The sequence below is a fragment of the Pseudopodoces humilis genome, chromosome 5 (genome assembly GCF_049639895.1).
Source record: "Pseudopodoces humilis isolate 2021_Gansu_Grassland_sample_001 chromosome 5, ASM4963989v1, whole genome shotgun sequence".
Lineage (NCBI taxonomy): Eukaryota > Metazoa > Chordata > Aves > Passeriformes > Paridae > Pseudopodoces > Pseudopodoces humilis.
Window position 1 is genome coordinate 20729162 of NC_142204.1, and position 27096 is coordinate 20756257.

General features: G+C 40.0%; 2 protein-coding genes across 6 annotated transcripts in view; both read left to right on the top strand.

Moving 5' to 3' along the window:
* The window catches only part of RFX4 (regulatory factor X4), an 86475-nt gene extending 85008 nt beyond the window's left edge, over positions 1-1467 (top strand). For all 4 annotated transcript variants that reach the window (XM_088055271.1, XM_088055272.1, XM_088055274.1 and 1 more), the window contains one exon: positions 193-1467. In XM_088055271.1, the coding sequence (XP_087911397.1) occupies positions 193-465 (273 nt within the window). In that variant the 3' untranslated portion in view covers positions 466-1467. The remainder of the gene's footprint in view (positions 1-192) is intronic.
* Positions 1468-5145: 3678 nt separating this feature from the next.
* RIC8B (RIC8 guanine nucleotide exchange factor B) overlaps positions 5146-27096 on the top strand; it is a 32056-nt gene continuing 10105 nt past the window's right edge. Inside the window, exons 1-7 of one of the 2 annotated variants that reach the window (XM_005527728.3) lie at positions 5146-5289; positions 8412-8459; positions 16220-16828; positions 19345-19439; positions 23953-24106; positions 24431-24526; positions 26940-27084. In XM_005527728.3, coding sequence (XP_005527785.2) covers positions 5152-5289; positions 8412-8459; positions 16220-16828; positions 19345-19439; positions 23953-24106; positions 24431-24526; positions 26940-27084 — 1285 coding nt within the window. In that variant the 5' untranslated portion in view covers positions 5146-5151. Of the gene's footprint in view, positions 5290-8090; positions 8110-8411; positions 8460-16219; positions 16829-19344; positions 19440-23952; positions 24107-24430; positions 24527-26939; positions 27085-27096 lie in introns of those variants that run through there. The other variant, XM_088055183.1, reaches the window with a different exon arrangement.

Consider the following 27096-nt stretch of genomic DNA (forward strand, 5'->3'; position numbering starts at 1 on the left):
TGAAACTTTGGTTTACAGTAGACACCAGTTATCTGATATTTCACCTTCAGTATGATACCTTGTTGTTGGATAGCTTCTAATTCATGTGATTTTGACTTTTTTAAACACAGAACTGCAACACCACCAGTTCTTATTTTAAAATTAAGTATCTGTCAGATGATTCTTCAATTTTTATTTTTTTTTTAATTGTAGTACCCTTTCAATGGCCCAACATCAAGAATGGAGCCCTGTTTGATGAGCAGTACTCCCAGGCTGCATCCCACACCAGTGACTCCGCGCTGGCCAGAGGTCCCAGCTGCCAACTCCTGCTACACGAGCTCCTCCATGCACTCCACGAGATACGGGAATTCCAGTGACATGTACACGCCCTTGACAACACGCAGGAATTCTGAGTACGAGCACATGCAACACTTTCCTGGCTTTGCCTACATCAATGGGGAAGCCACCACAGGCTGGGCTAAGTGAAGATGACTGGTATCAGCTAAGCCCACACACTTACAAGAGTTAGAGAAGCTTCGTGCCGTGTGGGACTTTTCATGGACATTCTTCAAGGGAGGTGAAAACGGAAAAGATCCCGGGCAGATAAATGTAGTTCCTAACGTGGGCAGATTGCAGACCAGTACAACTGAATGTTCCTGTAGCCGAAAAATACTTCTGTGCTGTTCTAAACCTTTTTTGGGCCGATCTGTGCCTTCTTTAATTCTGGGCCAACCCTGTGTGCTCTCAGTTTGAGTGAGCCATTTTTATCCCCTCTCTTATTGAAAAACGTTAATGAGTCTTAAAAAAAAAAAGGACTGAAACGGGACCTATTTATAATTTGAATTAAGGACAGGAAATTCACCCTCAGCAAAACTCCGTCATTAAAGCTCTTAATGCATTCCTTAAAAACCATTCTGCCAAGTCATCACTTACTCATATCAATTCCTCTATCTGGTTCCTTAAAGGACATATGTTGCTGTAGGTTTCAGTTTACACCTAATTTTGTATATTGATGCACCTTTCTGTTGATCCAGTAAGTTTGATCTTTACAAAAGAGAAGAAAAGACATGTAGCATTGAATTATACACTGCCTTAAGTTGACTATTGTTCTTATTATATATGTATTTGTGTTGAGTTTGCACAATCTGGAAAATTCTAACTTCTCTGGTCAGTAATGACAAGGTAAGAAGGGACTTGGGGACTGGGAAGATTTTGGATTCAGAGCCACATATGTTAAATATGATGATATGAAGCAATTATATAAGGAAAACAAAAATGCAAACATGATAATTTGCTTAATTATCTATAGACAGGTATGAAACTTCTCTCAATTCCTTCGCGTGGTGATGATTCTCTATACGTCTACAAAAGCGAAATTCAAAGCTGTGCCTTTGAAGTTATTCTGTACTGTGTATGTGTGGAAAAATGTATTGTATTTTGGGGAGAATTTTTCTTAGACATTTTCTGTCAGATTTGTAGCTATTTGTGAGTTTTTGTTAGTTTTTATTAACATAGCTTTTTTCTTCTGTATTATAAAACGCACCAAGCAATTATGGTGGACCTATTACCCTATGGGTAAGAAATAAATAAATGGAAATATGACAACAGGCATTTTAGTAATTGTTTTGTAAATAAAATCTTTGATAGCACCCAGTGTGATGATAACCACGTTTATGCCTAAAATGGACATAAGTGTTATTTGTACAGTTGTGCAAGATATATGAGGGATTTTCACACCCAAATAAAGTTCTTGAAAGCAAATAGATGGCAGTTAAATTTACTTAAATACAAAAACTTCTACAAGCTGCAGACCTTCAAAAAATGTTAGATGTCATCATGTATGTTTTTATCCAAGGAAGGACTCGAGAACAGGTACAATTTGTGGCAAATGGATGATGTACCTTCACTTGCCTGATGGACTGGTGATCATGACCTGCCACGGTCCCTCCAAGAACCAGATAGCTTGGTGAGATGTCTGTGGGTAGAACTGACCAGAAACTCAAGGCTGGGTCTTTGGAAGGATCAGGATGGAGATGAACCCAAACACCCCACTCAAGGGAAGCCAGAAGCATTTCCTCTCTTTTTTACAGTAAAATGTTAAACCAAAGGAAGTCTAATCCCCATTGACTGAAAGAGAGGAGAAAATGAGACTATTTTAGCACACAAATATTCCATATCCTTCGACACCTTTGGGAACAGCTCTGTTACCCAGATTTCAAGAGCTCAGGCAGACTGTTTAGGAAGGAGGAGGGATACTGGACACAGTGTGAGACCCAGAAATAATAAAACCTCTCTCAGTGGAGAGCTGCAACATCCCGGGCATCCTGGGAGAGGAAATTCTGACCAACAGCATCACCACAAAGCTACTCATAAAAAAGAGACAAAAACATCATCAGTCAGATAGAGCTTGGAAAGTCTTTTGCAAAAAAAACCAAAACAACCCAGTCCTTTTTTTTTTTTTTTTTTCTTTTTTAAAGTTAATTTAGAGCTTGTGTTGATTCCTCAAGAGTGTGAATGTGCACTTCCAACTATCTTTGAACTGCTTCCTGATGAGGACTTTAAAAGCAGACTTTCATGAGGGGCAGTATATAGATTGGTCAAACAGAGGCCATCAGCTGCATGAGAAGAGCTGTGAGGGAAAGTAGGACTCATCCTGGGCCACTGCAGCTCAGACCCCAGCACAGCAGCACAAACCACAGCAGCTTTCAGGTCACAGGATGTGCACCAGGTTGGGGAGTGCAGCAGCTCGGGACAGCACCATAACCTCTGGGTACAATGTCTGGTGAGGGGCAAGAATGTCTTAAACCATCCCAGTACAAACTGCCAAACCTCCTGAGTCAGAGTCTGCAGGCTGTTATTTAATCCCTTCCCTTGACCATGGAAACAAAAAGTCGGGGTTTCTTGCCTAGCTGTGCATTCAAGTGCATATAAAGTAAATACGTGATTATGCGAATGTTGCTGAAGAAACTTTTATACCACATTCTGAAATATTCAGTCTCAATTGCAGTTTCTCTTCTGCTATTTTTTCCTATTTTCTTCTTTCTCTTTCCTCTCTTTTTTTCCTGTTTTTTCTCTTTTCCTTTTCCCTTTATTTTTTTTTAAATTTCTTGCTTACATTCTCTTTTTTCCTAACAACAAATGCACATTTTTATAAAGGCATGATCTTTTTCATGGGCTAAAACATATAACAAATGATAGATATACAGTAGAATAGAAACTCATATATTACAGCATAACTGACACAACACATTTAATATTTTAAATAGATCTACACACACACACAAATATATATATATATATATATGTATGTATGCCTATAAAAATCCATTACAATTCTTCAAAATTTTTCATTACCAGGTAGAAAAAAAGACTCAGCGGGGGAAGAGCAGTGAGAACTCCATTCAGTAACATGAATCCTGTTTTTGTCAGGCTACCTCTTGCTGCTAAGGTCACTACCCTTTGACAAAAATGGCCTCTGACCTCCTCAGCCCCACAATTCTGTTGTGACTGACCCTGAAACCCATGAAATTCAGGGGCAGACATTGCTTTGGAAGGTTTAGATAAAGCTGACTAACTTGGGAAGGGCTCATGGTATGCACCCATCTGAAAAGGTCTGGCAGTTCTTTGGTAGAGGATGCAATTTATTCTGTCCCTCTCTTTCACTGAAATCCTAATCCTTCATATGCTACATAAAGTGGAAACTAAAATGCGCTGATGATGAATAACAATGCGCTTTTAAAGGGCAATAACAGTTTCCTAATCTTTATTTTTCAGGTTTTGTAATTTAAAAAAAAAAAATTAATTGGAAATGTGCAAGTAAAATGAGTGTTTTGCAGTGCTGTGAAATAAATCTAAGCAGGCTTATACTTTATTATAGAGGTATAGATCTAACAAGCAAAAGATTTTTTTTCATTGGGTTTCTCTCCAAAACTGCATTAGTTTACAGAGGGATCTGACTCAGAAGAAATGGCTGTACAGTGGATAGCTGGATTTTGTTACTCCTTGCAGGCCAGTGACTGTGCTGTTCTGGATTTATATCTCAGTTCTTGTGGCAAGAAATCCCTAAGGAGGAAATTCAGGTTCTGGTTTTGGTCTGCATCTTAAACTCTGCAGACATGCACTGTCACATCTGACCACCTCTGGGCCCTGTCCATCTGCAGGTGCAACTTCCCTAGCGTTTTCCACTGTGGAACACGTCATTTCTTTGGTAAAAGGTTTCTCTTTAACATGGAAAGGTTTCTCTTTCTCACGGATTCCGGAATTGAAGGAATAAAGATTTCAAAGAGAGACCGGCCACAACTCCGTATGAACATATTTGGGTTTTTTTTTATTAACTTCAATATATCATTTTCTTCTATCTGGACAATTAATTTCGATTATAGGGCACCTTGAGTATGGAAATATTGTCTATCTGCTCAGTGTGGTTTACACCCACGGTCCCGCAATACTTTTATAGAGACACGGTTCACCTTTGCTCGACTCTGCCGATGCAGCTCACCTTTCCCCACTGCCACCTCCTGAACAGAACGGAGACTTTTCGTGTACCTCCATTGCTCTGGTGGGTTAGACTTGAGGAAAAGGGGATTGGTTTTGCTGCCAGGCGCTCTGGCCAAGCCCCGCTTCAGGGACTTCACAGACTTCGCCCGCGGTGGGAACCAAATGACCTAAAAGACTAAGAAAAAGCGGCCAGACGTGTCCGTGGCAGCCCTTCGCCCTGGGACAGGGTGTGCACAGGGCAGGTCGCAGAGAGCACACGCTCGGACAAGCCAAAGGAGGAGGCAGGGATGTGCCGGGCAGTGCCGTGCGCCGCCGGGCATCCCGAGAGCGCGCTACCGCCCCTCCTCCAGGCGGGAGCCCTCGGCGCTGAGGGCACGGACTGCAGCCCCCATCGTGCCCCGCGGCAACAAAACCCGGCGCGCCGCTCCGTTCGGCATGCTGGGAGATGGAGTCCTCTTTCAGCAACGGCCGGCCGGCGGGACGGCAGCCAATCGAAGGGCTCGGGGGTGCGCGCCGCCGGCCCCTCCAGCCAATGGCGCGAGGCCGCTGGCTTGCCGGTCCGGGCGGCTTCCGCGGGGAGCGTCGGCCGCGTCAGGGGGCGCGGGGCACGGGGCGCGCGGGCGGGGTGCGGCCGCTGCTGGCGGCGCCGGACGGGGCGGGACGGGATTGTCGGGCATGGAGCCGGGCGCGGAGCCGGGCTCGGACCCGGGCCCGGAGCTGGGCCCGGAGCTGGGCGCGGTGCTGGAGGCCGTGGAGGGGCTCGGCAGCGGCGCCGAGGCGGTGGAGCGAGTCCTGGCGCGGTACAACGAGGAGGTAACGGGTCCCATCCCCCTCCCCTCTGCGCCGCTCCCCCGGCGGTGTCGCCGCCCCGCCCCGCCCGCCCTCGGCAGCGCTGCCAGCATCGTCCTGGTCCCCCCCGGGCTGGGCTCTGCAGCGGGTCCCCAGCGCTCGCCGCTTCACCGCCGCGCCCCCTGCCCGGTGCAGCCTCCCGGCCTTTGCCGTGCGCTCCCGGCCTCAGGCCGAGCGGGGCTCCGCGGCACTGCCGGGGCGGGGAGCCCGGACAGTGTCTGGAGCAAAGCAGACTTCCAAGGGAGCACAAAGCACTGCCAGGCTCGGCCCCCGGCACCTTCGGTCTTGCGCTCTGCGTGCCCAGCGGGTAGTGTGGGTTATCGGTGATCGGGCTGTAAAAGGAGTTGTTTTATATTTGCCTCACAAGTATTTTAACCTTGTATACCCAATGTATACCGCTGGGCAGGGGCTGGACGGAAGAACAGTGAAGTCTCTTAGTACCTGCCCACCTGCCTCAGGTGCTCCCCTTTGTGGGCAGCCCTTTGTCACCGGGAATAGCGAGGGCTTTCCATCGCCTGGACAGTGACCGTGTCAGTGTGCAGGGGCTGTGTGTGATGTGTGCTGACAGACTTCGCTTCATTTTCCCTGTTTCTGGCCAAACAAAGCAAAAGGGGAAGACAGCTTTGAGCAGGTTGAGCTTTTAATGCCGGCAGGAATGAAAAAGTAGTAAGGGTCTGCTCCTGTTGTAGTCTGATATAGGTATTTTCAGTCAAGAAGTGAAGGGGTCTCCTACTAATGTAGGGAGGTGAAAATCAAAGGGAAAATAGATGTTGGGTGGATTTTATATACCCCCCTCCCCTTCTGATGCGGGCATTTTGGCACTTAGGTTTTAGTAGAGCAGTGCAGTCCATTGACTGGTACACAAGTTTCTAAAGCTGGTACTGACTCAGGGTTTGGTTTTGGCTGTAATTTAAATGCAGCCGTGTTGAACTAATTATTGACTGAAATATAGGGATCTGTTACAGGAATGAACATTCAGATCTTTAGTTAAAGTTTCATAGCTTTGTGATTAGGAGAGAAGCCAAATGAATGTAGATGTGATGTAGATATTCTTCAGCCTCCAAGAAATGTCTTGAAATTTGTTATCTTAAATGCAATATATTTTACATCTAACAATGGAAGTAACTGATTTCTTCACTCAAACTTGGCTTGTAGAAGAACCTTGAATAACAGTCTTGACATAGGCTGCCTTTTTGCATGTGAAATTCAAAGGTAGAGATTGATGCGGCTGCAGGTACATTTTTTTCTGAAGGATTGGTAGATGAGGTGTTCATGAGACACATCTATTTTAACTCTGAGGTACAGAGGAAGGATTCTGATTGAAGGAACCTTTTGTCTCTGTCCTTACTCTTCAAGATGACCCCATGTTAAATGTGTTCTGTCAAAAAGCATGCACAAGCATAATTTCTTAATTTTCCTGTACTGGATTTTATGCCTTTTTAGCAGCTTTCCCAGATGAATTATTTAGGCTTGAGTTGAATCCTTAAGGACAGAGTGAGAACTCGTGTAGCTTCTATTCTGACATATTAAGTATTTGCATGAAGTCTTGGAGTTAAATGTGTAGCTAAATACTTTGGAGTGGGATGAGAAACTTTAGTGCTGTCTCGATATGACATTGCTCTTACTGCATTTCTTCAAACTTTTTAATCATATTTCCTCCATCTCTTTTTTGTACACTTTGTTACTGACACTTTGTCTATGGGCCAGCAAAGACTGGGCAGAGTATTCCAGGTTCCAGAGCTTTAGGTTTCCTTAGTTTTTTTTCTAAATAACAAATTAAATATTCTTCAATTGAAAAGAGAGGGATGGATCAAGTGTAGTTCCAAGGTGCAGTTGCCTATGGAATAACCATAATGAGATAAATGAATAGGGTTGTTGGTGCTTCTCTGTGCTAGCCAATTTGCAATGATTATTCAAAATCTCTGTTCTTTTACTGCTTGTTCTCACTACATTGCTTTTGTAAATTTGCAAAAATGTTCATGTGCAAACATAAAGGTTGCTTTTTCTTGGTCAGTTTCTCATCATTTAATTCTCACCTGCTTTTGATTGGCATGTTGCTGAACTCCTGTGGTTCGTTTGGGCACCCTGTAGGAGAGAGGAAGGAGATTATGTGCCTACTATTGAGAGAGGAAAGGAATTATTTTCCTACCATCTTTGAGGCTCTAACTGATGTTGGTTACCTTTGGTGGTTGGGTAGATGTCCAAAGCCTTTCTGTGTAATTGTGAGCTTGGCTCACGAAAAGTAAGGCCCATAAACGTGCTATGGAAAGTCGCTTTGCTTTCCAGTCACTTTCATGATGAAGGAAGTTGCATATTAGAAGTAGAAATTGAGATTTTTTTTATTTTTTTAGAAGCTGTTTATCATATTTGATCATTTTAATTTGAAGTTTTAAAATGTTAAGAAAACCGTCTGGTATTAGTTCTGTTTTCTTTGTCTGGCAGAATAACTTTTGCCATATGAGTAATATTTCACTAATAGCATTCTTCGGGGTACTAACATAGAGCTAGACCAAACTGCTATTTGAAATGTTTAATAAAAAACAAGGACTTGTTGTTAGACCATGTTTATCTTGTGTTTAACTGTACCAGAGAAACAAATACCTTGGTAAGGTGTTTTGGACACTGCTAGAACACAGAAACTGGTAGTTTTTGTAGCAAGACTTATTTGATTTCTGCTACTTGTTTTCTGGGCAAGATGATGCTGTGGTAGTTCCGGTTTGGAACAGTCAGAGCAGTCAAAAGCTTGTAAGCAAGATCTGCTTGGGGAAGAATCTGGATAATGAGGTATGTGTAAAACACAAGGCAGTCTCTCATTTTTCACCCTGTCAGGTGCCATGTGTGAGGTGGTTGACTCAGATCCCACAGATAAAAGCTTGCTCTGCACCAGTAGTAATTGTGAAACTCGTCACTGGAGTCACTGAAGCTTTTGCTGTTGGGGAGGATGGGAAAAGGATGACATGGTTGTAGCCTCATTATCTGAGGCTGGGCTTAACCAGACCTCTGAAGTTTTGAATAGTTTTGCAGGTATTACATTCTCAGCAGCTGCTGTGCATGTAACAAACATGAACTCTTGTCTTTACTTACAGAATCGGGCCACTTTCAGATTTGACCCTGCAGATGAAGACAAAAGAAAGGTGAGTAAAATAGGCTCTTGAGCTGCATACCTCAATGTAGAAGCATAAAAGAGTAAAGGCAGTCTCTTAACCTAGCTGCCAGTGTGAAAGGGTGCAAGCAGTGAGTGTAATGTTTTTTTTAATTTTTGCTTCTTCAGTCCAAGTGACATGAAAACTACACGTTCCCCTTTTTTTCTGAAAGAGAAATTCCCCTAGCAAAGCCCCCAGTCTTGAATGAAAGTAGTTACAGAAAAGCCTATAAATGATTTTGCTAGGTACAGATTTGAGATGAGGTGGAGGAATAAAGGTAAATATACTCATCTATATCTACTGAGGTAAAATTTTGCAATAGATTTTTCCATTGTCTCTCTTCTCAGCAGGTAACAATATTACTGATGTATTTCTTGTCTATGTGAGATGCTTAAAGAACACCAGGGATTAAGATGAAGGGATAAGTAAAGAAAGCTATTAAGCTGTAAGGAAGACAGGGTTGCAGAAGCTATTATTCCAAAGGTGGCTGTAATCAGTGAGATGTGGTACTTGCATGTCAGGTGTCAAAGCTGGGAAATACGAATTGAGCTGTCCAGGTGTGGTAGGGCTTAACAAATCCCTTGGGATCCATCCAAAGCCTCGCATTTAAAGCTTGGACGTGGAATTTTTTATTTTTTCCTGTTGTTATTTTTAGGGTGTAATATGTAATAACAAGCCACTTCCTTTCTGTTGGGTAATTAGCTTTGGAGCTGATTTGCATATTTATTCAGAAAACCTTCATTAGTGAATAAGGCTGTATGTTTTTCCTATTTCTGGAATAAACTCAAACCTTGAAATCAGAATTGCAAGGCTCTTACAAGGATAGCTTGTCCGAATTGGGCACACATTGTTTCATTCTATGTTCTTATGCTAAATCTAAATATTTTAAGGTGTTTTTTTTTTTCTGATAGAAATGGGTGGGATGCTAAGTCTGTCAGTTTTTTGCATTTGCAAGCCCATCAGCTGTTTGTACTGTAATCTTCAGTTGCAATTCCTTGTTACACAAAGGATTCAAAGACCTCTTAGCTTTCCTTTATCTATGGCTTTACTCGAAGTTGACCCTCCATGATGTGGTGATGGACTGTGTGTATTTTCTGATCTGTAGAAGAACTCGGCTGGGATCTGGATTTGGTATTCTTACCTCTGTTCCCTCACCATCCCTCCCATCCCTTTTTATATTGCAAATGAGCAAATGTCTAGTCTGAAAAATTGATTGCCAACTACAGAATGTAGGAAAGGGGAGCAGAAGCCAAATAGACAAAAGCCAGTGAGTTTTGAGAGGTGAATGTAAGTTATACAGTATAAGGATTTTTAAATTTTTTTTTTAAGCAACTGATACACACCAGTGACATGCTGAAAATACAAAATATAGAAAGGCTAAAGCTACGGCTTGACAAGAAGCTGGGTCAGATGGACTGAGTAAATTGTTCTGCAGTGATATATGACTATCAAAGCACGATGCTTTTAGGCTATAACCTAACCAAATCAGCAGTGAGTTTGTGATACTGAATTCTAGGAGGAAAGTAGGCTGTGTCCTCTAGAAGACAGGAAAAGAGGTAATAGTATCAAGCATGTCTATCTGGACATAGTCACAGGACTGTAATACATCACAGGGGTGATAAAAACACAAGATTGTGATGTGAGCTGTCCTTGGTATTTGTTCTGGTTGTTTGTTTAATGATGTGTGTGTCTGCCTTGGCCTATCTGGGGTGAGTGTTCTGGATATAAATCAGATGTCAATCCGTGTTGTACTGTATGATCCTCTCAGATACCAGGCACATCAAGTCGGTGCCAATCCTTCTTAACTTATCTACTAATAAAAAATATGAATTTCTGGAAGCCTGTTTTCAGTTTCTGTGTGTGAACAGTATAGAAATTGTCAGCCAGAAGTAAATGTGCTGTGGAATAGCAGCTGAAATTAAGGCAGTGGTGTTGTTTCTGAGGAGCTTAACGAGCTCTTAGAAATCTAAAATATTTGTCTCAAGCAGTCAAGAAGTTGTTGACAGTGTTTTGCAGGGAAAAGTTGAGTATTCAGAACTGCAACACTTCACAGCACCATGGCATGGTTGAGACAAACAGTTGGCTCTTTAGGTCTGCTCCTGCAAAGTAATATCTATTAAAATAGATATTAAAGTAATGTCTATTATTACTTTTATTTTTATTATAAAAGTAATATCCAGGCAGTCACCTTGGAGAGAGTTGTCAGTTGTGGCGCCTCTCTGTGGTACAGCAGGTGCTTCAGCTCAAACTCCCGTCCTAATACTAAAAGGAAAGGGTTTTTTGGACCACTTGATCCTTATTTAATAGCACTGCTCTCCATGATTTATACTTTGTCCAGGCCAAATACTGCTTCTGAAGTAGCAACACATTTGTGCTGTTTACAGACTTCAAATGGTAAGAAAATTACAGTACTCTTTGTGCCCTGGAAATCTCTCAGCACTGATTGCCTTGTTGGTCATAGCATTCCACAGCTGGAAGTTACCACAGCACTGTTTGCTGTGATATAACAGATGAAATAAATCTGTCAAAGATGGCAAGTAAGGCTTTTTTATTTGGATGAAGGCACTGAGTTTGCAGGCTGAAAGGGAAAAAAGGGAAGCTGTAACCAAATTTAAGAATATGACTTACAAGCCATATTCTTACCTGATATGATTGAACTATTTCCTCTTCATCTGCATATCTTTGTGTCTGCTTCACCTTTTGTAGTACTTGCAGCATCTGGTTTCTGCTGTATTAGGTCCAGCTTACTGTGTTGGGTCTCTCAATAGAAATTTTCAGAATTTGATACCAGAATTCTTGAGTTATTGCCTGGGTTCAATTTGAACATGATGGATCTAAAATTGAGTGGGAAGAAAATCACCGGAACAGTCTTTTCCCCTTGCGTCTTGGAAACTGAGTGTTTCCAAGTTGTTGAAATAGGTGGTAAATCATATCAAATGTATTGTGGGGCTTTCTCTACCAGTTAAATTCATGATGGGGGGAGATTCTCTAAGTCTGTGGGCAGTACCATATTTTAACTCTGGAAGGATGGAAAGAGTGAAGTATGTTGATGGAGCAAGATGCTGTCACGCTCTAAATCTTAGAAGAACCTCATTATTAGATAGTGCTGTTGATGCTGTGATGCTTCAGGGAGGTCTGAAGGGTCCTGCAGCCACCAGGGCACAGTTTTTCTCCTCCCAGTAAATTTGGGGCAAGCTTTTAAAGTCTATTAGTGAGCGTCCTGTAAAAATATTAAGCTCATGTTCTCCTGTGGGCACAGTGTGTGGTATCTCAGTATTAGTTGCTGTTGTTACTTTTCTGACTTCACCAAAACCCCTTAAGGGAGTACCAGTCTCTAAGAGGAAAAAGTACTAAGTATCCTTCATTAATACTGAGCATTTGTTCGAATTCCCACTGGTCCTGCCCGTTCTTATCCAGCATTTTTTGGCTTTTACTGAAACCTCTTAAGGTTTGTGAAACTCATCTCTCCTTTTATTCTTCTTTCACCATGGGTTTACAAAGGATAAAAAGGTTCTCCCTGTCCAGTGAGGTGAGCAGGGGTTGCTGTGAGTGCAGCTACGCAGGATTTCACCTTTCTGTGACTCTGAAGCAAGTGTTTAATCCACCAGTTCTGACAACAGGGATTGCTCAGTGTGCTCCTCATTTCACCTGCAGAACTGTCGTGCTCTCACATGTTCTAACCTCCAGCTTGGAGCTGTGCCATGTCAGAGCTGCCAAACAGCCAACCTCCTGCTGTAGTGTGGGCTCAACAGTGAAGTGCTCAAAATAAAGCAGGCTGAATCCTCAAGGAGTGCAAGTATACACCTTCCCTTCCCACCCACATCTGTCCACAATGACTAGGCAAAAATTTGGCACAGCCTTCTCTGGGGAGGTTATCTAATTGTCCTGTTATTTAGCACACTTGATGATACGTGTTGTGTAAATGTTGTCTCTACTTCCAGAGAAATGAAACTTGTAACTAACATTTCAAGCATTCATGGGCTTACTTTTTTATTGCCGTGGGTGCTAAGCTCTGAAACCTAATAGACGCTTAAACACAGAAACTGTAGAGCTGTGCTTCCCTTTCCTTCCCCTCCCCCCAGCCTAACCAGCCTGTGAACAAAGACAGTGGAAGATAATGGAAGTAAAGAAATTATATTGGCCCAAAGCCACACAGCAGGTCTGTGGGTGAGCAAGGGAGAAAGCACAGGTCTCTTGTATCTCTGGAGAGGTATTTTTCTACTGGGCTGTGTTGCTTCTTAGCCTCAAGACTTTATGCTGTCAAGATAAAGGACCAAAATAGGTTAATACTTTATTTTTCAAAACAAGATGACAAATGGGTTTTTCTGGCCTTCTGTTTTAACGCAAGATTTAACACTACAACATAGACAAAAGTAATGGTGTGCATTGTTCTGTGTTAATCTTAGTATTAGCACAAAAGCTGAGAAATCTTGAATTTCAGAGAAATTAATGGATTTTACAAAAAAAAAAATTAAAACTGGAAACTGCCTTGAGTCTGTGAAAAAGTGTATATATATATATATATATATATATATATATATATATATATATATATACACTTTTTGCTGTAGCATGATTGATGAAAGTCAAAATGTTATCTGGATGTTGAAAGGATAGAACCCCCAAATAAAGAAATGTTGAAATCCGACTGAAATTCAGTGACCTGAAGGGTGGCAACAAAGCCCCTGAAACTGGAACAATCATCATGCATGTTGTGGAAGGGGGAGGTACCTTCCTGGCTGAATTTTCACTTGCTTCCATTTCCAGCCACGTAAATTAAATCCGTGCCCCTTAGTTTATGCCATGCTAATGGCCTACAGGGTGGTGGAAAGAGCACCACCTAAAGAAGATGAAAAGCATAATAATGTTGTTGTGGTCACATCTTTTCCATTTTGCTTCTCTCTGTGCATCATTTCATCATTACCCTTGTATCATCAAGGCCAAAACAGATTATGTGAAAATGTGCAGTATGGCATTTGATTTTAGCAGTCTCAAAAGCAATTTCCTAATGGGGTGAATCTTCCCATGGATGCTCTGCAATTAAAATCAGATATTCTAGCTTTTCCTGAGCTGCTGATGGCTCTTGGGATCAGCCAGCAGTGGTTCACTGTCACAGGTATCCTAACTGATAGCTGATTCCTCTAAAATCACTCTTGATGGCTGCCTGGGTCTTAACTCCAGAGAACTTTGTCAGCAGTTAAGTTTAAGTTGTAAACAGGTTGATAAATCTCAAAAAAAAAAAGTTCTATTTAATATCTATCTTTAATACAACTATTCAGAGTTAAGACTCTTCAGGGGCTGCATTTCATTAAAATTTGAAACCAAGAGATGATTATGTATTTTTTAACTAAATTGCATGTCATTTACTGTATGGAGGGAAGGTTAGACTTGCACCTCTCATAGCAAGTCAGCAGGAGGTTCATGCCCTTTGGGATCTCTCCTGCAGTACTTTTGACATTTTGCAGTGACAGTTTCATAGCAGCAGGCAGGTAAAACTTAGGGGGAAAAAAAATTAAGTCAGAATTTGAGTGTCTTGGTCTCCTTGTAATCAAATGAGTCAGAATTTGGGCAAATTGTTGCAGGCCACAGTGTAGCAGCTGTTACCAACAAGGAAGACAATAACTGTAAAGTCTAGTTTAAAAGTGCTTAAACACAGAATAAACTAGCATTTTACTGAAGTTCTGTGAACTGTCTGTTCAGTTGTGTGTTACTCCTCAAAACCAGACTCCACATTTCAGCTTGCAAAGCAGTGTTAATTGTATGGAAAACTCTTAGCAACGTGAGAAAAAAAGGTTAGAAGGAAGTTGAGCTGTGACTGATTTGGCTGTGGATCTACACTGGTCATTTTTTTGTTTTGGGCATTTTTAAAAACACTTCAAAGGTGCCACTTACAGAAACATTTAGTCTAAGTCTAGCATACCATGCTTAAGTCAGGGAGTTGTGCAGATCTGTGTAAGCAGCGTTAGGTTAGTGGTGAAGAACTCTGAGAACTCTGTACTTGGTTATCTTTATCTGTAAGTGCCTATATGCCTGTACAGGTGGTCACATGTGGGGTTTATAGTGTTGTAGTGTCTCTAATATTCTGATAAATATTCCTCATGTTGCCTACATGATAAGAGCTGGGGCTCATTCATTGTTTTCAAACTCTTTGCTGGATTAGTCTAGTCAGGGCTGTGGAAATGCAGTCAAGATCTTTATTGTCTGGGTGGTGCTTTTGGATGGGCTTAGCCCCAGGACAAGCATACTAGAAATCATATTGTGAGTTCCTACTGTTTGACTTCGTTCATACATTTTCTTTTAACTTTGCTGAAGTTAAAAGAAAACAAGTTGAAGTCCCATATTCTTGTGGAATGTCTGTTCTAGATGTGCTTTAGACTTAATGTTTGTTGTTGGTTTTGTTAATTTTTTTATTTTGACTTTAATTGTAAGTCATCACAGTAATAATACTGGCTTAGATGTCGTAAGTGGAACCTTTGTTTTGAGCTTTGTGTCAGGGTCATGGGCTTCTGTGCTCCTCACCTTTTCATTGTGGTAGTGATGATGAAAAGTGGAATTCCAGAGACCATTTCCCAAGAACCATTTTACACTTTACTAGTATTCCTATGCTTTTTGTAATCACTTTCTTGGCACAGTATGAATTTTGGGTCCTAAGTAGACTTCTGCACTAGGGCTGTTCCACTTAGTGGCTGCTCTGGCTTCTTTGGTAATTCATTCATGTTGATGGTCAAGACACCAAGCTGGGGAGGAGAGGAGCAAGGAGGAACTGCATCCTAGGAGGTAACAGTGCAATTTCTATGGTATTGGGAAGTTTTGTGACTATGCTTATAGCTCTAGTACCCATGAGTAGTAATGTTGCCTTGAACATAAGGCATAAAAACCCATTGGAGTCCTCTCACATCAAGCAATCTCTTCTGGCCACTCTTTTCTTGCCTTTGATTGTCCATTTCTGTCTTATAAAAGGTAATACTTCCGTAATTCAAATCTTACGGTTTGACCTGTTGATTATTGAGTGTTGAATTTTCTCATGCTGCATTTATATGATTATTTACCCCTGCAGTCCTGTTGGTATAAGGAAGCTGTGAACTATTTTGACATCAAGAACAATCTGTGTTGATAAAGCAACAGCTTTGCTGGTTTGATAAAACTGCTACAGTTTGCCTTCAAGTGAAACTGCATTATGTTTCTGTGTCAGAGGTGTTATTTCTGAGAGTTGTACTTAAAATGGGAGAAGTCTGTCAATTAGGTTGAAGTGGCCACACAAATTACAGATGTTACCAAACATGGAGTACTAATCCTTGTATAAGTAGCAGTTATTTTGGTTTCTTTTTCTCCCAGCCTCCTGACTAAAACAACCTTAACATAAAATTCTGAAGGTACTATAAGTATGACTGTTATACTTTGACATATTTTTAAAAGATTTCCCTTCTCTCTAGCTTTGTTTTTCTTCTGGAGTTCTTAGTCCTGATACTGTAACTGGCAGTGGTGGGTCACAGCTACCATTTTGGCTTAATGCTTTTGCAAGTGTTGATGTGTTTGGATTGTGTCCATGAGGAAAGCTGCTTTGGTGCTTTTGGTGCTCTCTGGAGGCTTTTTGTAACAGTTCATATTTTGAAGCTCCAATATGGAACACCTAGTTTCTCAAGTCAGATAAAACCTCAAAAGTTATATGGAAGCTTAGCAAAGTAGTTTCCTATTGCCACCAATATTTTAGCACTAATACTGTTCCCTTTTTCTTTGTTGTGTTTGCCTAGAAACTGTGTGAGGGAATTCTGAACATCCTTGAAAAAGACACAAAAACTTCATGTCAAGTTGCCTGCCTGGAGGCCCTCCGGATTCTCTCCAGGGACAAGAAGGTTTTAGTGCCTGTAACCACAAAGAGGAACATGCAGATCCTTATGAAGCTAGCAAAGCTGGACATTGTGGAAGATCCTCTGGAGAGAGTATCTGAATTTCCTGTGATAGTAGAAGCCTTAAAATGCCTCTGTAACATAATTTTTAATAGTTCAGTTGCACAGAAGCTCAGTTTGGAACTGAATCTTGCAGCGATGCTCTGCAATCTTCTGCAGGAGTGTAAGGACCGGCAGCTGGTTGATGACATTAAATGCTTTGATTTGCGTCTCCTCTTCCTCTTGTCGCTTCTGCACACAGATATTAGAGCACAGTTGCGTCAGGAGCTACAAGGGGTGCAAGTTTTGACTCAGGCTTTGGAGAGTTCCCTGAGTGTAAGATGGACAGAAGAATATAAAGCAGCAGAAGATCGTGACAGGCCTCCTCTATCTTTGCAAGAGACAGATTGTGCCATTGAAGCACTAAAGGCTCTGTTTAATGTAACACTTGACAGTTGGAATGTCCACAGCAAGGTAAGGCTTAGCTGAAGTGCTTTTTTCAATTGATTTTGTTCAGCCTGCAAGAACCAGCGGGTAGATACACAGGAGGTGGTTGTTGTTCCTGTCACTTCTTGGGCAGAAAATCTTTTCCATACATTTTCTGTGTAATGGGAGAACAGCTTGGCTTGCCTAATACAAGTTAAAACTTGTAGAAGGTTTAGAATACAAAAATGCAAATAATACTATTTCATAAAAGTCTTAGATTTCCAAAAGAAAATAAATGTTGTTCACTAATAATTAGCTGGCTAGGAAAAACTTCTTTATCTAAGCGTACCAGGTGGCTGCATCTCTGGAGGTTGTGGATGATGGCAATAGGGCTATAGATAGAGCTGAGAGGACTCTGTAGTTTTTGCCTGTTGCTTGATAAGTACATCAGCTCTCATTTTTAATAAATAATTTTGATGAAAGAGTGCTAATGTTTTTAATATCTTTGTCCCATCCTCCCAACACCAGCTTTGGATTTGAACATGATCTTTTAAGATGAGATCAAGTACAAAAACCAAATACACTTTCATTGTTATGTCTTATGAATAAGGTTTATCTTGGTTTGTTTTTATTATTATGTCAGATCTTTGTTTTTTCCTCACATAAATATGCTTCCTATGTGTTGCATCCTTACATTTATAAACAGAAATTACGGGGGTGACTTTGCTGAATAACCTGAGTCTGCTAAAGCAGGAGAGTTATACAGGCAACCTTTCTTTTTAATCCACACCATAGTCTCTAGAACAGTGTCATTTACTTTCCACTGGACGTGGTAAATACGCAGCATATAAAGCTGATCAAAATTCTGCAGTAGTTAAAACTTGCAAATAATTGTTCTCTTTAGTGCATTGAACTAAACAGCAAATCAGACATTAATTAAAATTTTAAGCAATGTAAAACTTGAGCAAAGTTGGAAGTTTATTCTTTGCTTTAATGTCTCAAGGATATACTGAATAAGAAGTCCTTAAATTTAAGATTAAGTGTTGGAGGGCTTAGAGAAGCTAATATTTGAGTTTCAAGGAAATATATAAAGAAAGCGAGGTTTCTTTCTTCTGTTTATATTCCTGACTTAGACCCTTATTAAAAAGTATCTAGCTTTGTCAAAGTTCTTTGTATAGACAAATGATTGTTCTGGAGGTAAAAAAGCATGTAACACAGTTATAAGGAAGGTTGGAAAAAGAAACTGTATTAAATGTTCACCTGTTGAGAGGTAAGCTCTTGATATCTGGAAGTTGGTTTGTTCTTACAAATACTGATTCTGGAGACATGTAAAATCCAGCTTATTGTCTTTCCTCCTTAATATCCCAAGCATGCATTCAGCCTTTTATGCATACAGCTTTTTTTTTTTGCTTTTTTTTTTATGAGGGTTTAAGACATCTCAGGGCAGGAGAAACTTATTTGCATTTTGACATAAAGCTTAAATAATAAAACTTTACTAGAAATTCCTAAAAGCAGAAAACATTTAAATTACAGAACTTTTTAGTGGCTGTTAGCCAGATATGTTAGGTGACATTCTGCTTAGTGAATATACCAGTCGCAATTTTAATGGTCTGGAAGAAGGGTGAAAAGTGTTTTAAGTGGGCTGATGACATAGAATTTGAAGAGATTCCAAAAAGCAGAACACATGGAAAATAAAAGGTCAGCAGAGACGTTGGGACATGTGGGTGGAAAGCTAAACAAGATCCATCCTAATGTAGAGAGAACCATTTGAAACTCCAGTATTTAATGACTGGAAATGGTTTCAAAGTAGCAAAGACAGACAAGAGCTGCAGGTGGTACAGTTGGCAGATTTGATGCTGATGCTACAAAAGATGTATTGGGTGCTTTGTGCCAGGTCAAACTCTCCAGAACATAATGATAGATGCCAAGAAGAGCTGTTGAAAAAGGGTGAGGACAATGATACACAGTTAAATGGTTGCAGTTACTGTTGTACTTTTGTGTGGTTGCTGTCTGGTGGGAGATTGGAAGTGGGGATTGCTTGGAGAGAGGAAAAGGTAGGGCAAGGTTTCTGAGAGGTTACTAATGCAATGGAGGAAAGGTATCAAGGGGGCAGAAGCAAGGGAATTAGAAAGAGACAGACTGGGTGGAGGGAATGAAACTTGGCAGCAAAAGGCCTAAATGAGGAGAAACTAAATTAAGAATATGCATAATCTAAATGAATGAAGAGGTGGCCTGGTGTAAATACAAGGTAGAGAGTGGTATGTTAGGAATATGGTATGGAATTGAGCAAACACTTGTAACTGGGTTTTGTAGTAATGAAGGCTGATTTAACTGGAAAAACCTCCCCAGTGAGTTTTACAAGGCCTGGTTCAAAGTCAGCTTATGAGATTTATGTAGCATTAAGCATTCAGTGAACACTAAGGTACAGTCCTTTTATTCATAGGGATGGATGTTATGATCTAATAGGTATTTTCCGTCTTTAACTTTTATTATTCTAGTGACCTGAAACCCTCACTTGCAATCTTCAAAATGAAAAAATATCTTCATAATTTATATTTATATAGAATGAATCTCATCAATTTCGTTACATGGCTGCCATCCTTCGACACTGCTTATTAACTACGGGCCCTACTGAAGAAAAAACTGAAGAGTTGCACAGGTTGGTAGAATTGCACAACCCATCTATGTTAAAAGGTTTTTGTTTGTTTAGTTTTCCTGAATAGAAATTATTTTGCCTAAAATCTAAAGTGGAAATCTGAGAAACAATGAATTTACTTTGAGTTAATACTGTTAATCTTTTTTTTATGAAAGCTGTTTTCCTCAAATATTGTTTAAACATATCCAGTTTTCCAGAGAGAAGGTGGCTGGCAAGATTGTTATTTTCTATCACTGATAATGAAGCTCACCATTTTAAAATTTTGTTTTTATGTAAATGTGTGTATATCTGAGGATGAAAATACGTAGGGAAGCTCTAAGTGTAGGTCTAATTGAAGTGGAATGCAACTTCTGTTGTTTTGCACAGAAGCTGATGAAAATACTACATTTTGAGATTTCAGTATGTAAGTTTTGCAATTCTGATGGATTGGGGTGGAAGTAACAAGTTGATATCCCAATAGTTATAAGCTACTTTATTGGAGGTACCAATAATTTTCCTTGGTAATAATATTTTTTTTGTTTTAAGATGAGTGAATCATACAGTTATGGGTGTGTGTTTTGGGTTTTTTTTCCTCAGTCATGCACCCAAACTATGTTATGTATTGATAGCCAGTAATTCAATCAAAATTCGGATTATTTGTGGTGAGGTGGTTCTTTGTTTAGTGTTACTGTTCTTTCTCTATGACACCCTTATTTTTACTAAGTAGGTCAGCTGTTCACTGGGCCTGACAGTACAGTACCTTCCCTCAGCACTGAAATGTTGCCATTTTCTTCTTCAGAGATGTCTGCATATCTAACTGTAGGATCTTTTGAAGGTCTTTGAGCCAGTCTCTAGGAAGAAGGATACAGCTTTTCACACTCAGCAATCTTTAAAGCGTTAAATGAGCTTGATTAAAATCTTGGAAAGCTCTTAGAGATCAACAGTCTTTGGAGGTGAACACTAAAATCCTACATCAGAGCCCTTCTCAATTTGTGCAGACTAGTTTGGAATAATCTAGGATATTGCTGCAGTAGTTGCCATGACTGAAGTTAGTGCTATGTCCTAAAGGACAGTTACTGTTTTATCTTTGCTGCTGCTTATGGCAGGTGCTTTGTGCTGTCAGCCTCCTTTAAGGGAGAGACTGGCAGGAATAAAATCCCTACTGCTGGGAGAATTTAACAGTTTTGGATTAAATCAATAATTACGAGAGAGCTGCAAGAATTATTATAAGCTGATGCTCTTCCCAAAATCTGTTCCCTTGTCCAAAAATCTGACTAGTCTGATCACCCTGTTAAATGTATTGCCCTGTAAAATATAATTGTCCTGTGCTATTGCAAAAGGATTCAAGTTATGCAGGTCCTTTTGGTTTTAGCTTTTGCAAACACTTGCAGCTGAGATCTAGAAAGGGCTTTACATAAAGAAGTAGGCAGCTGTGAAAATGATGTAGTGTTGGTGTGATTTCTGTCCTTGCTTTTTTCAGTTGCAAGGGAGATTTTTTGTAGCAGTGCTGCCTACATGGGCCTTATGGAGATACCAAGTAAAAGCAAAGGTTCTCCATAATTCTGAGAGGGGGAAGCAGGAAGGAAAGAGGACACTTGTCACTGCCTTGTATCACTTCAGCTGTTCCCCCTTCTCCAGCAGACTCAGTGTATCACTGCATCAGTCTTTCTACTGTGCTGAGGAAATAACTTTGTCCCTCAGTTAGCAAACTGTAGCTGGTTAAGTTAGCTGAAGAGTAAAGAATGCAAGTATTGCATCGTTGCTTGTGGTATTCGATCTTGATTTTACATGCTACAAGAGCACTGTGCAGGATTTGACTGCTGCAATTCAAGTATTTCAGTCTTTTTGCTGAACCTGAGTTTTGTCTTTGAATGCTACAAGGATGCAATAAAAGCTATAGAATTGAATACACTTGTCTACTAAGACTGTTCATCACAAGTCAACTCTGGAACAGAAAAGCTATCCTCAGAAGTAATGCCCCTGCAAATCCTCAAAGGGATTGGGACCTGCATCAGAGGGCCCCATGTCAGTCACTGATCTATTTGGACAAGCAAAACTTAATTCCTGATAGGAGCTGCACTAACAAACGAGTAAACTGTTGTTAGGAATCTGTAGCTGAAAAAGAGAGGCTGTGTTATCATTTGGGCTGTTAAGCATGCTAGACTCTGACCATGCAATCTTTATTGCTAGAGATGAGGTGTGAGTCAAAGAGCAGAGCACAACTTCCAGCTCTGCTTTCCTCCTGGAGTCTATCAGTAAGGCAATTATGAAAACTGTTAAAAATAAAATAAATTACAAACAGTGGTGAATGCAAAATAAACTTTATGAAGCATCAGGGAGATATAAATATGTTTCTTAAGATTGCTGATTGCTTGCACTTCCCTAAGTTTGTAAATCTGCAGAACCTAAGATGCTCCAGTGAAAGGTTTAGGCAGCCTGTTAAAGCACATCGTTTGAATGACTGTGCTCTGAATGTGTAAGTTGAGGATTTATTTTAGGTGAACACTGTGTGTTGGATACATGCCCTGAGCCATGATGTATACTGATTATCAGTGGGGCTATTTCTAATGAAAAAGCAGAAGTTAGCCATAAAAAATATCTTAACTACTTTAGTACCCAGTATTGTCATTGTTGTTCTGTTGCATCATTACTTAATGTTTGAATATGAACAACTTAAAGTACCACATGTTAGAGTGAGTGCCATTTTTGCCCACTAACAAGGTTTTAATCAAGGCATTCAAGGGCTCTAAATAGGCCTTTGATTCTGAATTTGCATATCAGGAGGGGGCTGGGAGTATGAGTGGGTGGATGTCATGTCCCAGTGATTAATGATCTCTAGGAAGCCGAAAAGGGTAGAGTAATATACGCAGTATTTCTACCCCCTGGAGTAGGAATGCAAACACTATTGTGCATATCTGTGCATAGTCACTGACTTCCTGGTAGCTGGAGAATTTCATACACTCCTCTGCCACAAATAAAACTGTCAGTAGAGTGACAAAGATCAGAAAGCCGGGCTTCATTTATTGAAAAGAATAGCTCAGGCACAGTGATCCAGAAAATTAATTTTGTAGGTGTTTGGGAACTTGGTTGTTTAATAAGAAACTGGTAAAAAGAGAACTTTTGATGAAAGGCCTGAAACCACCAAATATTTGTTGAATTTCTTGTGTTTTGTTTCTGACTGTTCCTGAATTATTGGAGAGGAATACTTCTGTGATATAAAAGACATATCTTGAACAGGATTTAGAAACAAAACAAAGAGAACAAGCGTTCCCAAAAGTAACAGTGGTCTGAATTTCAATTACTAAAAGAGCAAAAGGGAGATGGCACAGCGTGGAACAGCCACCCAGTCTGATCAAACCAGAACCAGCACATTTGTTAGAAATCCTGTTATGGTCTGGTGGCCATAACATGATGATTTGCTTTCTCTTTTGCTAGTTCTTTGTTAGAATTGTGTTGATAACTTAGACAAAGAGGGCAACTTCTAAGTAGATATTATTAAAAGTCTTAAATGAAGTTGCTTGAAAAGTTTTCTCCCTTCTTGGAACACTTCACCAGTCCTTGAAACATAAGTGCTCATTGGTTCATTGATCACTTTGAGGTCTGCATGGGTAAACCTGAATAGTTTTGTGCTATTTCTAAATACATCCATTTATAAGTTTAGTTGGACATCAGCAAGTAAATAATGACAGAATTCTAATTTTTGCAGCATCTGCGTAATTTCTCCCAGTGTTCAGGAACAGTACAAGCCCAAGTCTGTACAGTGAGAACAGGGTAGATAGCAAACTCAAGGCATGAGTACCCTGCAAGAGACCCTTGCAAAGTAAGTCCCACCTTACTCCATTAAAGAGGAGGGAGGGACCCTGTGGCCTAATTGAAATCACTTAATGGCTCTTTGGAAACGCTCCTCTTTGTGTTGTAGAATGAGAATACTGCCAGTTACTGAAGGGTAGTGCTTGGTAAATAAACCTGAGTCTTTTTTTAATGCATTTAAAGCCTTCTGTATTTCATATGTACTGCAAGTGAAATTAAAATATATCAGGGGACTGAAGAAATGGTCTTAGGTCTTTGCCCCCCTGTTACAGCAGGAGGAGATGTTGTCCATGTTGTATTTTGCCACATTAATGTTGGTAATGTAGATGTGTGGTAAAATGTTTTAAGTTTCAAGGAGGAAAAAGCCCTGACCACTGCAAATCAATGTGAGAGTTCCCCCTGCTGTCCTGCAAGATCAGCTGCTGTAGCTTGCTGCTGGAAGCTGTGCCTTATCCATGGGATGGGATACTGACTGGGGGCTGGAAGTAATCCTGCACTGCTGCTTTTGGAACTTTTTGTCTTTCTTTTTCCTTGATTGTTCCAAGAGCCAGCACTCAGGCGATAATGCAGGCCACCTTCTTTAAAACCCAGAGAGGAGAAAATAAAGCATTGTTTGAGTTGTAGGGCCTCTTTTTGATTGCCGTTGTACGAGCAGTTTATGGTGAGTTGTACTCTGCTTTTAATTCTTTCTTCCAAATGAATAATGAATTTTTAAAATCTGTTTCAGCAATGCAATCAACCTCTTAAGCAATGTTCCTGTTTCTTGCTTGGATGTTCTTATTAATTCATCGTCCCAAGAGGAAACAGATATAAAATACAATGGTATGAATATGAGAGCGATTCAGATTTTGCTGGATTTCATGGAGAAGAGAATAGACAAGGTATGGATTGCAGGGATTTTTCACAAAAGGGACCTCTTTCATTAAAGCAGAAAGTGCACATATATCAAACTTTCTATAAACTTTTCAGCCAGTACTTAGCACAAATATGGATGTCCTACTAAACTGTGAAACACCTCAAAATAAAGAGCAGATTTCTGTGAATCTCTGAAGTTATTTGTTTATGTGTGTCTGAGGGTGAACATTTGGCTCTTTATGTAAAGTTCATATTTTGACTGTCATATAGAACTTTATTGAAGTGTTCATAGAATTTGAAAAGGAAAATTCACTCTTAAAATGTTTTATTTGTATTTGGTTTTATTTTAGGGAAGCAGCTATAGAGAAGGTCTGACTCCAGTTCTCAGTTTATTAACTGAATGCTGCCGAACTCACAGGAATATCAGGAAGTTTATCAAAGCTCAGGTATGTAAAATATTCTTCAAAATTTGAATATGAAGCTAATGATGGACATTGACATTTGTACATCAGTGCAGGACAGTGCTGTAGAAATAATTTTTCAGTCATGTAAATCAGTAGATATTATGGCCAGAGTTCCAGGATACATTCTGTAGAGCTGTTAAATAATAACATCAGGGATATTGTAAAGCTGTGTTAATGTGAGTCACCATGGATTGTGTGAGATGGGTAAAAAGCTCAGTAAGGTCTTAGGCTTAGCAAATAAGAACCATTTCAGTGCAGTTAATTAAACTTTGCAGAGCTGTGTGGTGGCCACTGAGAGCAGGGTTTTGATGGGTTCTGCTTGAGGTTTAGTTTTACCTCAGCAGGAAGGAGTTGTTTGGATTAAGATTTGTGTAGCAGTGTGTATCAGCTGTCCTGTCAGAGTAGAAGTGTCCCTGGACAGAAGCACACTTCATAATTTTGTCTCTTAAAAAAGCTTTTTATTACACTATGGACTGTGGCTTTTAATTGGGTAAAAGATTTCTGTGCCATGGTTAAAGAGCTAAAGGATCTGTGTAGCTTGGTGGCTGACTGTGGTGTTTTCCATTTGTTTTGCTGCTTTTCTTGAGGTCAAGTGGAAAGAATTTAAAAGATGAGCAAGAGAAAGAAATTGCTCCCCTCATTGCTGCTGTCCTTCTCCTAAGCTGCAGTGACTTTTGAGTTGCATCCTAGATGCTGCTCCCAGATCAAAGCTGTGCCTGAATTCATAAACGGAATTTAACATGAAAAAGAACATATATTTTCTGCCTCTTTCATCTATACCAGAAAAGTGTTTTTGAGGAATTTAAGGAACTTGTTCTTGTTGTTTGTTTATTTTTATTCACAGCAGTTAGTTTTTAGGTTACTTTGCTGATCTGTTAACTTAATAAAAAAAAATAAAAAAGTTGCAGAGCCAAGTGTTCAGAAGCTAGAAAATGAAGTTGTCTGCATGTTTTTACGACATCTGGGCATCTCGATGTCAGGATATAATTGCATGCTGACTCCTGCCACAGGACCACTGCCTCATATAGTGCAGAGAATGGATGGATGTTGCTAACTGCATGACTGGATGTTTGATATTTTGAATTACCCTCATTGTTAAGTGCTGGCCTTGGGCTTTATTTATTGTGTGCTATTCAAATTGTGATCTGAAGACAGGATGATTGATTTCCTCATGGACTGTCCTATGGCACTCATCACTGTATTAGTATTAGAGTACTCTAAGAACATAATTCATTCTTACAACACATTGGGAAATGGCAGTCATGGTACTATCCCCATTGGGGGGAATAAGCAGGGACAAAGTAAAATGTTTTTTCTAATTGTTTGAATACTTGGTTTGAAAAAGGCAGGGTCTGTTTTATCCAAAGCAGTCAATACTACAGCATTCATGTAAGGATCAGTTCCCAGTGAGTCCAATTTCAGTAGTAATTGTGCTGTAATTTTGCACAGGACATGACACTTTATGTTGGACATTTAGAAGATAAAGGACTTGCAATTTCTTATGATAATTGGTGACATACTTTGTTTTATTCCCTAATAAAGTATTGAAGATCCATAATTCTTATTTGAATTTTCAGATCATTAAATATTTCTTAATATGACCCAGATTTGTTTGCAGATCATATCATGTATCTTTTGAATGTGAAAAAATTTACATAGATTTTGAGCCTGAAGGCATCCACACAAGGAGGCACAAGCTCGTTTGCCAAAAAAGCCATCATTTCTGCACTTTTTGCCTTTCTTGAGGGTTGAAGTTAAGTCTTAATGACCTCTAATGAGAAAATAGTGTGTTGAGGAAATGTTAAATAGTGATTTTTCTAAAATATTTCTGAAATTTAGCTTGAGCTTTTAAAGTGTTTTCTGGTTGAAGTGTGCCTTTCCTCTATATGTATAGCCCATTTATGAAATTTAGTAGTAGAAACTTGTAGTAGAACTTGCAGTATACTTGTTTTCCTGCTTTTTCATTAAACACATCGTTTTCTGTATAAACCACACAGCATTTTAACAGTCTAAGTTTCCTTAAACTGCTGTTTCTAATACTTTTACAAAATACAGGAGCAAAACAGAAGAAACAGAGAACATGAGGTTATGGATGCCTGTTGACAAACTCTCCTGGGACAACCATTTGTGCTCATAAACTCCTAATAATTGTATTTTTAAAGTCTGCATTTGAGACTGGGTATTTTTCTGCCCAAAATGACAGACCAGAAAACTTAAAAATATTAAGAAGCAAGAGTTACTACTAATGCATGTGGGCATAGTTGTCTGATTTTATTGGTTTTTTTTTTTTTGAAGGACAGAGTAACTCTTTACTACATTTGTTTTAGCAAATACTGGTTTTGCAAGGTATTTCCCTGCATTTTATGCTGCTCTTCCCTTTGTTTTGTGCTGCCAGGTACTGCCTCCATTAAGAGATGTCTCAAACCGTCCTGAAGTTGGTACAACAGTGAGGAACAAACTCGTGCGCCTTATGACACATGTTGACCTTGGAGTAAAGCAAATTGCAGCAGAATTTCTTTTTGTTCTTTGTAAAGAGAGAGGTAAAAATTACT